Source organism: Schistocerca americana, chromosome 1 (assembly GCF_021461395.2).
Source record: "Schistocerca americana isolate TAMUIC-IGC-003095 chromosome 1, iqSchAmer2.1, whole genome shotgun sequence".
Lineage (NCBI taxonomy): Eukaryota > Metazoa > Arthropoda > Insecta > Orthoptera > Acrididae > Schistocerca > Schistocerca americana.
In genome coordinates, this window is record NC_060119.1 from 854028758 (window position 1) to 854044885 (window position 16128).

Sequence of the window (16128 nt, forward strand, 5' to 3'; positions counted from 1 at the left end):
GTAGCTTAAAAGATAAGGAAAGGTAAACCTACATTTATAGCATATGTAGACTTTGAGAAAGCTTGTTAACTGCAATACATTCTTGAAAATTCTGAAGGATGCTGGTAAAATACAGGGAGTGAAAGGTTATTTACTGCTTGTATGGAAACCAAATGTGAGTTATAATGAGTCAAAGGGTTTGGAAAGAAAGCACCTATTGAGAAGGCAGTGAGACAGGGTTGTAACCTGATCCAAGTGTTACTCCATCTGTACATTGAGCAAGGAGTAAAAGAAAGCAAAGAAAAATTTGGAGAAGGGATTAAACTTCAGGGAGAAAAATAAAAACTTTTAAGGCTTGTCAGTGACATTGTAATTCTGTCAGACAGCAAAGGACTTAGAAAAGTGGTTGAGTGGAGTGGTCTTGAAAGGTGGATATAAGATGAACATCAGCAAAAGCAAAACAATTATAAAGGAATGGCATCTAATTAAGTCAGGTGATGGTGAGGGAATTAGGTTAGGGAATTAGGTTAGGGAATGAGATACTTGAAGTATTAGCTGAGGTTTGCTGTTTGGACAGAAAATAACTGTTAGCCGAAGTAGAGAAGATATAAAATGTGGACTGGCAATGGTAAGAAAAACATTTCTGAAGCATAAAAATTTACTGACGTCGAATATAAGCCCGCATGGTTGGCTGTGCGGTCTAACGCGTGGCTTTCTGGGCGGGAAGGAGCGCCTGGTCCCTGACATGAATCCGCCCGGCGGATTTGTGTCGAGGTCCAGTGAACCGGCCAGTCTGTGGATAGTTTTTAGGTGGTTTTCCATCTGCCTCGGCGAATGCTGGCTGGTTCCCCTTATTCCGCCTCAGTTACACTATGTCGGCGATTGCTGCCCAAACAAGTTCTCCACGTACACATACATCACCATTACTCTACCACGCAAACATAGGGGTTACACTCGTCTGGTGTGAGACGTTCCCTGGGGGGGGGGGGGGGGGGGGGGATTCCACCAGGGGCCGAACCGCACAATAACCCTGGGTTCGGTGTGGGGCGGCGAAGGGGTGAAGTGGACTGCGGTAGTCGTCATGGGGTTGTGGACCACTGCGGCGGGGACGGAGCCTCTCTGTCGTTTCTAGGTCCCCGGTTAAAATACAATACAGTACAATGTCGAATATAAATTTAAGTGTTAGGGAGTCCTTTTCTAAAGGTATTTGTCTGTAGTGATGAAGATGAGATGGGTAGATCACATAACTAATGAGAAGGTAGTGAATAGAATTGGGGAGAAAAGAAGACTAGAAGAAGGAATCGGCAGGTAAGACACATTCTGAGACATCGAGAGATCACCATTGGAGGGAAATGTGGGGGTTAAAAATTGTAGAGGGAGACAAGAGATGAATAAAATAAGTTCATTCAGAAGGATGTAGGTTGCAGTAGTTATTCAGAGATGAAGAGGCTTGCACGAGATAGATTAGCATGGAGAGCTGCACCATACTAGTCATCAGACTGAAGACCGCAACAATAATGTGAACAGAAGACCGCAACAACAATGTGAACAAAACAAAAAAAATGCAGTTTTTTCCTAGTTAAAAATAATTTTTTTTTCACTTTAAGTGACAATATACTTTTCCTTGGAGATGCAAAGCTTGTGAATCCTTTGATTGGTAAATGTTGTATACACTGGCTTAGAACTTCCCAGCATTTCAGGGAATGAAGCAAAACAAAAAAAATGTTTTGGTATTACGAAAGTGTAAATACGGGTTTCATCAAATACAGCATGGTACTTTCGAAGCACTGAAATCTAGATTGCTATGCATTTTTGGCAGCCAGTCATAGCTTCTCATGCGATCTCGCTAGGCAATGACCACAGATATTCAGAGCATAGGACATGTGATGTAGTCAGCCAATAGCAACATCACTATTAAGTAGTGTCGACACACAAACAGGAAAAGTTAATAGTTTAAATTAAAATACATACAGTGAAAAGTAAGCTTTCACATATAGTATTGGTTGTAAAAATAACAACAGTTGCTGTAGAATATTACTTTCGATACATCTCTGTCTAACACATTGTTTAGCTACTTCATCAGACACAAAGCAATTTCTTGGCTACCACGTTTGGCAATGGTTTCATCCCAAATGAAGCACATTTTTCGTTTTGGATTAGCTTGATTACATCTTGTCTCATATAGTGTGAGATTACAAGTCCAGAGCTGCTCTTGTAAAAAGATACTCTATTCACTGGAAACGGCGTAGCTAGGCACTTTTGCAAATCGAAGGAAATGACGGCTAGCTTTTTATCCTTCAAAGACAACTTCTTGTCTATATCCTTTTGTTTATACACAGCTTTGGCAAAGTCAAGGTGTTCATTTTTCAACCTTTCAGCATTTATTCACTCTTCTTCTTGGTCGGTAGATTTAATAATCATATCAAATTTATCACATTTTGTGCAAGTATCATTTTTGGGCTTTTTAAATTGATAGTTGAAATTTTTCACACACATCTGCCTGTAGAAAGACCTACTCTGAGGTATGATGATGATCTCTGTACAAAAGTCCACATATAGTTTGTACATTTTAGAAATTGACAGATCGGGTGAGAGGTACTTTCTTGCTGTATCTGAAAGAGAGTAATGAGATTCAATGGCAGGAAACATAAGTATATGATCGAGAATAATCTTCCGTGCCTCTTGAGACAAGCTGGTTCCCATGCTTTCCCCACAGATCTTCAGCACACATACCTGAGTTAGATTTCCTTTTTTTCTCCGTTACAACTCAGATTTTTTTAAAGTGACGTCAAGTGTATTTAAAAATATTTTTTGAGAAACTGCAGTATGCTCACCAGATTTAGGGAGTGAATAGAGGCGAGTGAATTTTCGCCTACTCTCCAGTTCTCTACCATCTCGTAATGTTTGGCGAGCTTTACCTTTTTCACAAACCAATCCTGCTATGAATTGGTTTTTTGCTTCCTTACTTAATGAGCAAATATAGTTTGTCTTTCAATTTCACTGAATTTTTCGAAACGCTTCAGCCTACACGTACAGGTTGCTTTAAGAGCTTTGGCCTTAACCGTTTTTCCTGTAGCATTTCTTCTTTTCTTCCTTATTTCTCTTGCCCACGAATTTGGGTTCCTCGTCCTTTTTCTGGTAATATATCCTTCAGCCTTCTTTCTTCCATGTTTTTTCGTTGTAGATGCATTTTGTTCCTGAAATAAATTGTCCTGTTCGTTCTCATCATTATTCAATTCACTCAAAGCATTTATTCCATTTGTTGTGTTCATGACATTCAGTTCATTCGCTTCATTCTGTCCATTCGCTTCATTCTGTCCATTCACTTTACTGCCTGTATCGCTTGAATTACCTTCCGAGGGAAAATACTCATCAGAGGAAAAGTCATTTACATCGCCACAATCAGGCGGTTAGCTGGTGACATTAATCTCATTACTAAGTTGTAAAAATTCTTCGTCAGTGCACGACAGTGCCTGTTGCTGGGGCTCCCGAGATGGACCTGAAGAGAATGCGTATGCTAATAATTTGTTTAAAACACAAATGTACTAATAATTGCTAATTTTATACTGATTATTACAGTGTAAAGCAAACAAAACTAATGCTTAAGAGTCAAGTGTAATAAAGTAAAGGAATAATACAAGTTTTCATTACCTTGGCTTGGAGTTTCTCTCAAACCCATTTGTAGCAGCTTTTTCCCGCTTGTTGCCATCTCGTAACCTTTGTAACAATGGTCTAACTGGCATTTAAATGAACACTACAAAGCAATCTCGACAAGCGATTTAGATACAGTGTCACACACAATTACACGACGATGTCAACACAAGGTTATACAACAATGTCAATACATGTTGTTTGACGGGGGCCAATGTCACAAACACACATGGGTTAAAGGGGCCAATGTGCACTTTGGCCCTTTTATTTATACAAAAATATATTTCAAATTGGCTTAAGTATATATTGGCCTTTCTTCCCATTAATGCTATTCTGACATTCTGTGTGGACATATGCCCGAAATGAATCTGTGTATCTCTGTTAATAAAGGAGCTGGACATTGGCCTTTTTTACACCAAAACAATGACCTTACGGACAGTGTCATAGAGCCAATAACTGAAAAACATTGATTTTGGGCATTGGTCCTTTTAGCACCAAGCCACAGAATTAAGGCTTCTCAAACCACCATTCACAATATTTTCATACAACCTGTTAGAAATTTAAACAGTTGTAACATCACGCTCATCAAAAGCAGTTTTTTGTTACAAAATATTACATCGTCTTCACCCTAAAGTCTTTGACACATTTGGTGTCAGGAGACGCTTGTGCGTGCACTGTGTTTTGTTTTTGTAAATGGCACATTTTCTTTGCAAGCAAAGCTTTGTTTTGGCGTTATTCTCTTACTATATTTCATTGCTGCAGTGTTATTCTGCAATAGCAGGTTAATGTTAAATTCTGTATTAGGATATCAGTTCTTACCAGCCAAAATTACAGAAATTTGACTGAGAACTAAAATGATGAAACATTGCTGGAATTCTAAAAAAATTTCTTGAGTTTTTCCTGGATTTCTCGGTTCTCCTTGGACATATACACCCTGTATTTTGAGATGATTGTGCAGCATGAGCTTAAGGGCTGGTTTTGTAGGGAAGGGCAAATAACTTAGAGCATTTCATTTTAGGTTGTACACAAGTGACTTGCTAAATATGTGCCGAGTTGTTTGGCTGTGTCTGAGGCACTCTATCTGTAAGGAAATGTTCTCTCTGCTACTCACTCACAATTTTTAACAAATAAGCTTTCTCCTTTTGGAGAAGCCATGATTTAGTTTACAGATAGTGGTGTGATGTAAGTGTTCAATAAAGTGCCACAACAAAATAATTCCCTTTATGATTACTACCCATTACTATTGTGAGGAAGCAAAAAAATCTATGAAAATGGTAGAAAATTCTTGGTCTGCTTGTTACCCTAGTAGTATTAGTTGACTGGACTCTGTGCCCTACCATGCCTGTGAAGAAAGTGGAGTTTTGCTGCATAACAATATTGGTCTGGCACTAGGAGTCTGTGAGAATCCACATCTCTTCAGGTTAACTCTATCCCTACTTGAGAAAACGAAATAAACCCAAATGAAATTTTAGAAAATGGTCCCTTATTGTAATTGCACAAATTTTTAAGATTTTTAGAAAATCTTGTTCCTTTCGATGATTAAAACAATCCCCAGTACATTGAATACATACACACACACACACACACACACACACACACACACACACAAATAAATTGTATCATTGTTAGTTTGAAAAAATTTGACAAACTGGATTTTTTGACATCCATGTGGGCTTGCTCAATTTTGGATGTACTCTTACCAGCACAATGTTGTTAACTTTGTAATTCTTAGAGAGTGTTGTTTGGTTGTGTATTTTCTTCGTAAATTCTGCTTTGCCTTCAGTGTTTCTCTCTATTACTTGAACCCTGTTTTCCCATAGCATGTCCAGTATACATTTTCTGAAAATGACATCTGGTTCCTCTTCTACCAAAATTTCACTTGATGTAAGCAGAGTATACATGTAAGGCATGAGATATAAAAATTGTTCAGTGGGTGCTATTCATTGCCTGTGGGTTTATATGGCTTTAATGATTCCTGCATCTGGCAAACAATCGACGAGAGTTTCCCAGAAAGTAATGAATCACATTTTTTTTCTTCAACAATTCTTTATTGAACATAATGGGAATTACACACATGGCAGAATGGTGTTTTATCTACACACCCTATTTTTCCATGTAATCTCCATCCCGTTCTGTGGCCTTCCTCCAGTGCGAAACAAGGGCGTGTATGTCCCTTCAGTACCAGTCCTTGTCCTGGTGGCAGACCCAGCGCTTCAGTGTGTGAATCGCCTTCTCATTATCCTCAAAGTGTCTTCCATGAATGGCGTCTTCCAATGGCCCAAACAAGTGGAAGTCCGAGAGGGCTAGGTCAGGGCTATAGGGTGGGTGGGGTAACACAGTCCAACCCATTTTTGCGTTGTGTTCAGCAGTCCTCAGACTTGCGTGGACTGAGCATTATCGTGTTGCAGCAAAACATCTCCTGGGTTGCTTTGGCACCAAAGTCGCAGGAAGCGCATCTTGAGTTTTGTTGATTTGTTGATATATGCTTCTGAATTAATGGTACCGCCTCTTGGCTTCACATCAATGAGAATGACACCTTCACAGTGTAAGGACACGGTGATCCATGACATTACTGGTGGAAGCAGTTGCTTTGACTTTTTTCTTCTGTGGGGACAGAGAATTCCATCGACTGTCGTTTTCTTTTGGGCTCAAAATTGTGGACCCAGGTTTCATCACCTGACACAATCCGGGACAAGGCGGCCTCCCTCTCTGCTTCAAAACATTGCAGCAAATCAAGACAAATGGTTTTTTTCTGTTCGATTTGTGGTCCACCGTTAGACACTGCGGGACCCATCTTGCACATACTTCTGAAAATCCTAGAGTGTGGATAATTGCAACTACATTTCCTTTGCTGGTTGGCAGATGCAGTGCCAACTGGCGAGTCATAATGTGTCTGTCCGGGCAAATGACATCATCAGCTCGCTGCAACATGCCAGGTGTGACAGCCATGCATGGTCTCCCCGACTGCTGGTCTCTGCCGAAGTGCCTTCTGATGACCTTACCCTCCATGCACAGCAACTGTCTGTACTTCTGTTGACAGCACATGCTCCATAGACTTTGCACAAGCGTTGAGAATATTCCCCACAGTTTCTTTCTCTGCAGTGAGAAATTGTGGCTACATTGCTTGTAACATATACCACCTACAGTCACCGTTCTGAAACTGTCCTGCAGGGACGCTATCTGTCAGAAGTGACAGAAAATTGGCGTGCTCACTGTGGAGACTTCATATAATACATATGTAATGTTTCACATTCGTAGAATTATTTTTGGTTGAGAAAAATAATGCAGTGCATTACTTTCTGGGCAATCCTCATATATCTTCTTTCCATCTTAACTGATATTGTATCAATTGTATTTTGCATATTCAGTTCTGCTCAGGTGTCATCATATCTCTTTTTGTTCATCAAAGTATATCCAGCCAAGTACCTGAAGAAATTCATTTCATATGCTTCTATTCTCTTTTCATCTCTCTTGTTAAGAGTCCAGTTTTCGCATCCATAGAGCAGTGCTGGTGTAGCCACAACCTTACTGAACTTCAGTAGTGTATCGCTGTTGGCTTTCCTTCCCAGTTAAATTGGTCTAACTTATTTTGTATTCCATTGTTCACCCTGTGTGTAATAGGCATCCTAAATATTATCTTGCTCTATGATACGCCTGTCAATTTCAATCTTAATTCGCATTGGCGGGTGTCCTAAAAAAGCTATTGCTTTTGTCTTTGCAATGGAGACATTCAGATTGTATTGCCTGACTATTTTACTTAAATTAAAGACAGCTTCTTGTAAGACTAACAGTTACTTGGTCATCAGGGAAAAGTACACTAACATCCCTATCATTTATTTTAAAATTTTTCATTGTCTGTACCCAAATTTTTGTTACCTTGCCAATATACATATTAAAAAAAGTGAGTGATAGGGGGCACCCTTGTCAACCCCATTGTTTATTTCAGCCATAACATGTCTGTTACCTGCTACCTTTATTTGTGTTTTGTTTTTCATAAATAAACCCTGTACAGCTCTATAAATCCTGTACAGCTCTTATGAGATGAAATCCCTCTGTTTCTTAAAATTTCCCATGATTTGTTTTGAGATACTTTATCAAATGCCATTTGTAGTCAATGAAGGCAAGAAAAAGTGGAAAATGGAATTTTTCTATTAGTTACATCATGGTGAAAATACAGTCCCAGCATGATCTGCCTGTTTGAAAACCGTGTTGGGCATCAGATAATACAGTTTCAGTTATTGGATAGTAGGTTTTTTTTTTTTTTTTTTTTTTTTTTTCAATTGTAACATAGTTTATAACATGATTTCAGAAGGCTAATACCTCTGTAGTTCTGACATTCATATCTGTTACCTTTCTTATGAATTGGGCATATCTGGGCTATATTCCATTCTTCAGGTATACAACCACTTTGCCAGCACATATTAATGAAATCAAATATTCATTATTTTTGCCATATTTGTTTCATATTTGATGAGCCCTGTATTGATTTTGTCACACCCTGAAGTCTTCCTCTTCATGCTAGGTGTTAATGCACCCTGTATTTCCTCCAACGTTATTAGGTCTATGTTCCTGTCTGGTTCCGACAGAACTAAGTGTTTATCGTGCACATCTGTCCAGTGTGTTTTGTAGTGTTGCAACCAATTAGTTCGATATTGTGTTTATTTGCAGATTGTCTTTATCTTCTTTGTTTAAATGTTGAATTATTTTCTATACTTTGTGTTGTCTTCCTCTTACATTATGTTCAGTATGTGTTATATTTTCCCAATTAAGGATTTCAATTTTCCTGACTTTCCTTTTGACTAGAGCTGATTTACTTTTATAATATAGTCTCAGGTCATGATTGTCTTGGGAATTAAACATTTTTAAGTAGGCGTGTTTTGTACCTTCCATTACATTAGGTATTCCATCATCCCAGTATTGTGGACCCCTTTTGAAAAAAAACTTTTCTTTCTTCTACCAAGTGCTTCTTTTATGTTATTACATTCCTGGTTGATGTTATCTGCTTTTATAATTAAACTTGTGTATTCTTCAATCCTTCTCTGATTTAGTAACCAGATACTCTCTTCTTGAAGTAAATGTATCCTAAATGCTGTATCGGCATTATTTTGTTTCTGTTTGGAAGATATCTTCTAAGTAGTTTTATTTTTTGAGACTGGCAAGAAATGATCTGAAGAGACATCTGGCTCTCTGAAGACCCTTGTGCCTTGCACTAGAGACCAAGCCTCCTTATTTACAATTATGTAGTCTGTGATTGTGGCAGAATTTCCAGCTAACAGTTACATTTGTTGATCACTTCATGCCTGAAGAATATGTTTGTTATGCTTAGCTCATTATTTAATGAGAACGCCTTCAGTCTGTATCCATTATTATTTGTTTTGTTTTTTCTTCACAATCAGTAACATTTGCCATGGGGGTTTTACCTACCGTTGCATTTAAATCCCCCACTATTATCAGACAATGATCTTTGTTTGTACAGAGGGTTCTTTGCAGGATGTAGTAGAAGTTTCCAGAGTCAGCATCCCATCCCTCTTCCAGGCATATACTCCAATTACTGACAGACAACCTCTTGATATCTTTATTCTGACCGCAATTATCATTTCATTAATGTCAGTGTAACAGGGTTTGCTCATCCTATTTATTTGTGCAGTTACTTGCTCTATGTGATGTTTTGCCGTGTGGTATCACAGGCTGTAACTGTCTGCCCTTACCTTTACTGGTGAGCATTTCCCTACAATCACGAGATGATAGTACTCTAATGCCATTCAAAAGTTTTTGGGTACGCATCATATTAAAATAATCTTTTTGTAAGCTTTTCTACCATTATAAGGGTAGTAGATTTTCTCAGGGGAAACTATTTTGAAGACAGTTCAAGTGCGGCCAGTATATGCTTTCTTCTGCCAGTTTACTTCTGCAGTGGGGCTGAAAATCCATTGCGACCACTGAGCAAAGTAGCACATTGGTAAGACACTGGACTCTCATTTCAGACCGTGACAGTTAAAATCCCTGTTCGGCCATTCAGATTCAGGTTTTCTGTGATTTGCTTAATGCAGGTGTTCGGATGATTTCCATGAAAAGCACACAATTAATTTCCTTCATAGTCTGAGCTTGTGCTCCATCTCTCTAGTGACCTTTCATTAGCAGGATGTTAAACCATCATTACTTTTCATTTGATGAAGTCGTGGGATGCACTATGTATTCAGCACAGTTGAAGGTATTTTAACATTAATTCATGGATGTAGCTTATGTGACCTACTTCTCTTATGCAATTGTAAATGTTGTACCATCTGATCCTTTCAAGTTGTTCTTGCAAACTTGTTACTATCTGAGCTTTGCAAGTTGTTGCTGTACACCCCATCAGGCATAAGAAAGAATGAATCTGGGATTATGTTCAGTTTTCTATGAATGCATGCAGTTTTAAAGATCCTTAGAAAGTTAGCAGAACCATTAACTACTGTGTGTCAACTCTGTATCAGAAATGATAGTGGCCCATTATAATGTGCATCACTCTTTCTGCTAAATAACATTTTAATTTTGTAAAACTGGGTAGCACTAGTATTCCCTCCTTTCCTATGATGACTTAACATTCTTCCCATTGGACCAAGCACCTACTAAGAAATGTTGTTTCAACGTACTACTTCATTTCTGTTTTAATCTACTTGATGCAATTGGGCCAGTCGATTCATATCTGTACTGTCACATCTTTTGCTAGGTATGCGTGTGCTAACATGTTTGTTTTAATTGCAAGGACTTTCTTTGATTCTTTTGAGTCATTTGACATTCCACTGTTTACTGATGTATAACTTTTCTTTAGCAATGAATGTAGCATGCAGTTATTCAGTACTTGTTCCTCCATGAGCTAAAACACTTTATTTGTGCCACTTTTTGCTGAAAAAATTTAAATGCCAAAATTTTCATTTTTGTCAGAATAATTTGATGTTTCAATGAATTTTTAGTTAATTGTATGCTTTTCTTGTAATTCTGCTGCTCACCGTTTGCACTTAATTTCATCCCTAATATTAAACATTTTTAAAATGTAATTTGGTTATCTTTTTTTCCAGCTGACCCTCTTGTTGGCAGCATAGCAACACAGTATTTGCAGAACAGAGAAGAACATGATCGTATTGCAAGGCTTTGGACCAAACGTTACGCAACGTGATGTGTCAAAAAAAAAAAATATTGCTCTTCCAATGACTTTTTGTAAAGACATAGTGATAAATGACAAACAGCCCTTATTCAGTGCAGCATTTGTTTCATTGGCAAAAATATAATTGTGTGTATGCCACAGTGTATGGGTGTTTTTCTCATTGTTTGGAACTCCTGTGAAAATGAGATGTTTTGAACATAGATAATCATTTATTCATAATGTAGTATCGAAACAAAGATAGGGAAAAGGATATTAAATGTAATGTGCGGCTTCAGAATAGATAGCTTTCTGTGGATTGTTTCCTGTTAAATGTGTTGTGGAAGTAATATTCAGATGGGTAACCTGGTGAAATTTCAAACCTGTACCTCATTACAGTAATTTACTTTTTTATGTGGTTAGCTCCCATCTGAGATAATTCAGTATGAAACATTGAGTGCAACTCTTTCTGTGCAGATCTGGCTGTTATTGTTGACTTTTCTATTGGGAGTGTCTGTTGTGCTCACTTGGAGGACAGCAGTTAATATTAAAAACAAATAACAAAGGTGTAAACTTGCCTGTGCATACAGCTGGTGTGCGTGTTGAAGTCAACGATGAAATAAATTTTGTTTGTAATCTTCATTACTTTCTTTGTTGGTAATTGAATTACTACATATTATGGTACTGATTCTGAAATCAGATGGTTTGTTATAATTTGAAAAATGTGTATTTGTAAATTCAGTTTTTCAAGTGTAAGTGGGTTGGTTTTGTCATATTTCCTTTTTTTAAAAAAATCTGACAAGAGTATGGAAACATTCTCAAATTTTCTATTTAGTGTTGTGTGATTAATCTGTGAAAGTCTCCCAACTTAGAACAATGCTGGTGGTGGCAACCACTCGTCAGTGTAAATTAAAGTCCACTGCACCTAATGTATTACTGAAGAGCAAATGATGTCACAGTTCCACATGTAAAGAGCATTTCAAATGAATGGATTTTTTTATCCTGTTCGCTGTCAACAGTTAATTATAATTTTGTATACCAGGGTTTTGTTGTGTTCATTGTTCAGTAAACAGCTTAAATGTGTTAGTATTTGTATTAAAATCGTGTACTTCATAAGAAAAATTGGTCATAGTGTGTGTGAATCTCATATTCAGGAACTTACTGTACAGTATATCTCTGACAGGCAGTGAATTGTAATGCCATGGTATGAGTGAGGCAAATCACTTATTTTTGGTTTCATGGAAGTGAGTGGTGTAATGATTTTTAAGAAACACTGCACTATGAATAGTTCCTAATCTCTTGAATGATATATTCTTGACAGCACCATAAATGAGCTGGTTCAGTAGTGCACCTGCAATATAAACAAGAAATAATTTGCTCAGACTTATTTTAATATTTTTTATCAGTGGAGTGCTTGAACAATAATAAGATATACCATACAATTTCTTCTTTTAGCATACTTTTCTCAAACTGTTTCTGGTAATTCTCATCTCTGGTGCTAAACAAAATTTTTTTGACTGCTGATATATTGTTTCAATAAGCGTTCCATGGAAAAAAACTGCTGTGTGAAAGGACACTACACTGCATGAAATGTTTTCTACATTATTATATGTTCAGAATTTTTGTACAACACACCTACCTGTCAGTGTGCATGATTGCAACCAGATATTGAAAATGTTTTTGGTGTGTACAGTAAACTTGAAAACAAAGTAAGGTAGTTGAAATTTGTGTACAATAATTTAAATTGATAATAAAGTGGTATTCTTATGTCAGTTATGTGGTTGGCAGTATGTTCATGAATTTTGTTATTGGTTTTGGATTCTGTCATAATTCAGAATTGTTGTTACCTGTTGGGGACCACCTAACATCTATAGTCTGCTTTGCAAACCCTTCAAAAATGCATAAAAGTAGTGTTTCATATCTTTTTTTAAATGTATCGTCTTACCTTAATGTAAGGATCTGATTCATTTTCCCTACACAGCCAGCTAATGAATTTAACAATTAAGGGAGAATGATGTAAAAGTCAATTAAATTTTGTAATTATCAGAAATTGTATAAAAGTTCTGCACAATTTCTTTCATTCTCCTTCTGATGAGGCTGGATCCAACAATAAAAAAATGCTGTAAAATTTTCCTGGTGATTTCTTCTGAGACACCTGTGGTTTACCAAAATGGTACTTGTGAGGTAGCTCACCACAGCTCAAGACTGCATTCATACTGCACACCAGGATGGGATGTACTGGACTTGGCTTGCTTAGCAGGCACACGTTGCCGACCAAGATGTTCACTCCGTTGCTGGGCTGTGACAGCAGAAACTCACTTCTCTGAGTTTCACATTGTAAAAATCTGGCAGTATATGAGAGTACCCCACATATTTATGAACTTTTTTCATGAAAAGCTGTCCTTTCCTTGTTAAAAAAGATGCTTGTTTTCTATTTTGGTATGGTTTTTCAGTTCTGTAACATTTCTCAATTTTGAAGGAAGTGTACAGTTAAAAAATCAGATTTGGTACAAATTATAGTGTAGTGTCTTCACTTGTTAATAAACCATTAACACTTTCATTCTCACAGTCGTCGTGAAATGACACTATTTGTCAAGCAGATGCACTTGAGTTACAAACCTTAGGTTGAAAAAGTCTTGATAGTGTCAAGCTCACATTTGGATATATTTTAGAACCTTATTATTGCGAGTGAAATATTGCTAAAAGTACAGATGGAATTTTCAAATGGCAATGACACTGACATGTCTCTTTTCACAAGAGTTGCTGAGTTGTCAATACCACAACTGCAAGCTGATGGAGTCTGCACACATTTGGTGTACTGACGAATACTGTAGGATACAAAAAAGAATTACTAGTAATAAGTGTAATCCTACAGGCTCACATGCGATTTTAATCATCCACGTTCAAAAAACTCTACATATGGGGTTTCCCCTCAGCAATGACTGATCACACTGGGCAATCATCTGTTATGGTTTTATAATTACGCTATAAAGGGCAAGAAATTACGTTGTCCACTTCCTACAATTACTAGAATGTACATTACATATTTGCAACTAAAAGAGAGGAATCAATCTGAGACTTTGCTGTGGATGGACTATATAGTTGAGTTGCTTTCTAGGTGGCATTGCAAAACGCAGATGCCAAAAAATAGAATTACTTTTGTAAATGCTTTTACAGCTAGGTTGACTAATATGCAACATATTCCTTCTTGAAATTTTCACTTTCGTGTTATACAGAGAGTGTAGTATCAGAAGTTGTAATTATTTTTATCAACCCTATCTTCGCTTTCAAAGAACTGTGGACAGCTCTTAGGAATAGGTTTGTTTTAGGAAATTTATATGAGGAAACAAAGAGCAAGTAGAACTGCAATATGATGGACTTTTCCCTCAATTGCTTGATTTCCCTTTGCCGAATTTGTCTAGATTTTCTGTTTCATGTTTTCTATTGCAACAGAAAGAAGGAAGCAAGATTAGAATTTAACATCCAGAGACATAGAGGTCATTAGGTACTTTAAACAAAAAGAACGGGCAGTTTCAGGTCACCCTAAAACACTGGAGGATAGATAAATAAGTTCCTACAGATCAGTGGAGGTGTGCATTGCTTTTTCTTTACCGTGCCGAGCTGAGCTGCATCAGCAGAGGAATCCCTTCTCTTCGAACAGATGACATACAAAGTCGTAGATAACACAGGTGCAGCCTGTGTTATTGGTATCATTGTGATAGTGCAGTGAACCTTTAACTTTTAAGTACAGAAGAAACACGAGGCTGATCTCATCCCTTAAATAGTGACAGGCATTTAGGCATTCTTTTTCTTCACGTAGAAAAGTAAAACATTCCTGAAAAATTTTACTTGTGTTGCAGGGTGAATCAATAAATTTCACTGTGTGCTGCAGAACATGCAAGACAAAATTTCAAAACAAATAATTTTTTCAGAAGAATGTATTAGCAGAAGAGGTCTGCCCGTGGCAGCTGAGTGGTCAGCATGACAGAATGTCGATCCTAAGGGCTCAGGTTCAATTCCCGGCTGGGTCGGAGATTTTCTCTGGGTGTTGTGTTGTCCTAATCATTATCACTTCATCCCCATCAACGCGCAAGTCGCCGAAGTGGCATCAAATCAAAAGACTTGCACCAGGCGAACGATCTACCCAACGGGAGGCCCTAGTCACATGACATTTACATTTTTTTAACAGCAGAAGAAAAATTGTAACGATAGAGGTAAGATAAACACACAGTTTTTAGTAGAATTTTGTACAGAATTCACTGTCTCCAGTTCAGTATAGGTACACCCTTGTATTTTACAATGTTTTTATTAGGTCGCTTTCTTGCCTGTATGCTTGGTACAAGTTTTGCAATTGATTTTGAACTAACTTCCCAATGAGCTAGAGATTTGAAATTTTCAACATGGTTCAGAACTGCATGACAATGCAGTATCAACTCACTTTCTTGTCTGGTGTGTGGTGGAGGGTACTTGTGTACCACTACTATATCCCCTTTTCCAGTTAAGATTGTTTCATGTTTTTCAGTTAAAAGCTGTTTAAACGCAGTTGAGATTGATACTGGGTTGGACTGTGAAATAGTCTGAATAAAGCTGTCAATGAGACAAGGACTGACCATTGTATTAGGATGTTTTTATAGACCACCAGCATACGCAACCAACACCGCAGAACGTTTCAGTGAAAGTTTTGAGTACCTAGGAAATACATATCTAAATTATCCTTTAGTTATAGATGGAGATTTTAATCTGGCATCCATTAACTGGGAAAATAGCACATTTATCACAGGGGACAGAAGCAAAGACTCGTGTGAAGTTATTCTAGGAGCACTCTCAACATACAACCTTGAGAAATTGGTTAGAAAACCCACTCGAGATGGGATCATATTAGATATCTTGGTGACAAATAGACCTGATCTTTTTGAGAAAGTTTATCAAGAAGAAGGTATTAGCAACCATAATGTTATGGCTTCTATGCCAGTGGAAGTTGCAAAAAGCCAAAGAAACAGTGTAGAGTTTTCTTGTTTGAGAAAGCAAATAAAAGTGTTGTTAATGAATACCTTCGTAGTCAGTTCCAAGCATTCACCATGGGGCACAAAGATATTGAGCATTTTGGTTGGAATTTAAAGGTATTGTCCACCTCGTGCTAGAGAAATGTGTGTGTAGCAAAAATATAGGGGAAGGGAAGAATCTACCTTGGTTCAACAAACATATTAGGAAGTTGCTGAGAAAACAGAGAATTTTGCACAGTCGTTTTAAATGTAGTCACTGCACTGCTGAGAAACAGAAATTATGCAAAATGAAAGCAGCTGCCAAAGGTCAATGAGAGATTCTTTTAATGAATTTGAAAGCAATATTTTATCTGCAGATTCTAAAAATAACCCCAA

At 37.5% G+C, this 16128-nt stretch overlaps 1 protein-coding gene across 4 annotated transcripts in view; it reads left to right on the forward strand.

The window, feature by feature from the left end:
- LOC124613496 (ubiquitin-conjugating enzyme E2-24 kDa) overlaps window positions 1-12526 on the forward strand; it is a 47439-nt gene extending 34913 nt beyond the window's left edge. For all 4 annotated transcript variants that reach the window (XM_047142207.1, XM_047142213.1, XM_047142229.1 and 1 more), the window contains exon 6: window positions 10689-12526. In XM_047142207.1, the coding sequence (XP_046998163.1) occupies window positions 10689-10786 (98 nt within the window). In that variant the 3' untranslated portion in view covers window positions 10787-12526. The remainder of the gene's footprint in view (window positions 1-10688) is intronic.
- The last annotated feature ends 3602 nt before the right edge of the window (window positions 12527-16128 follow it).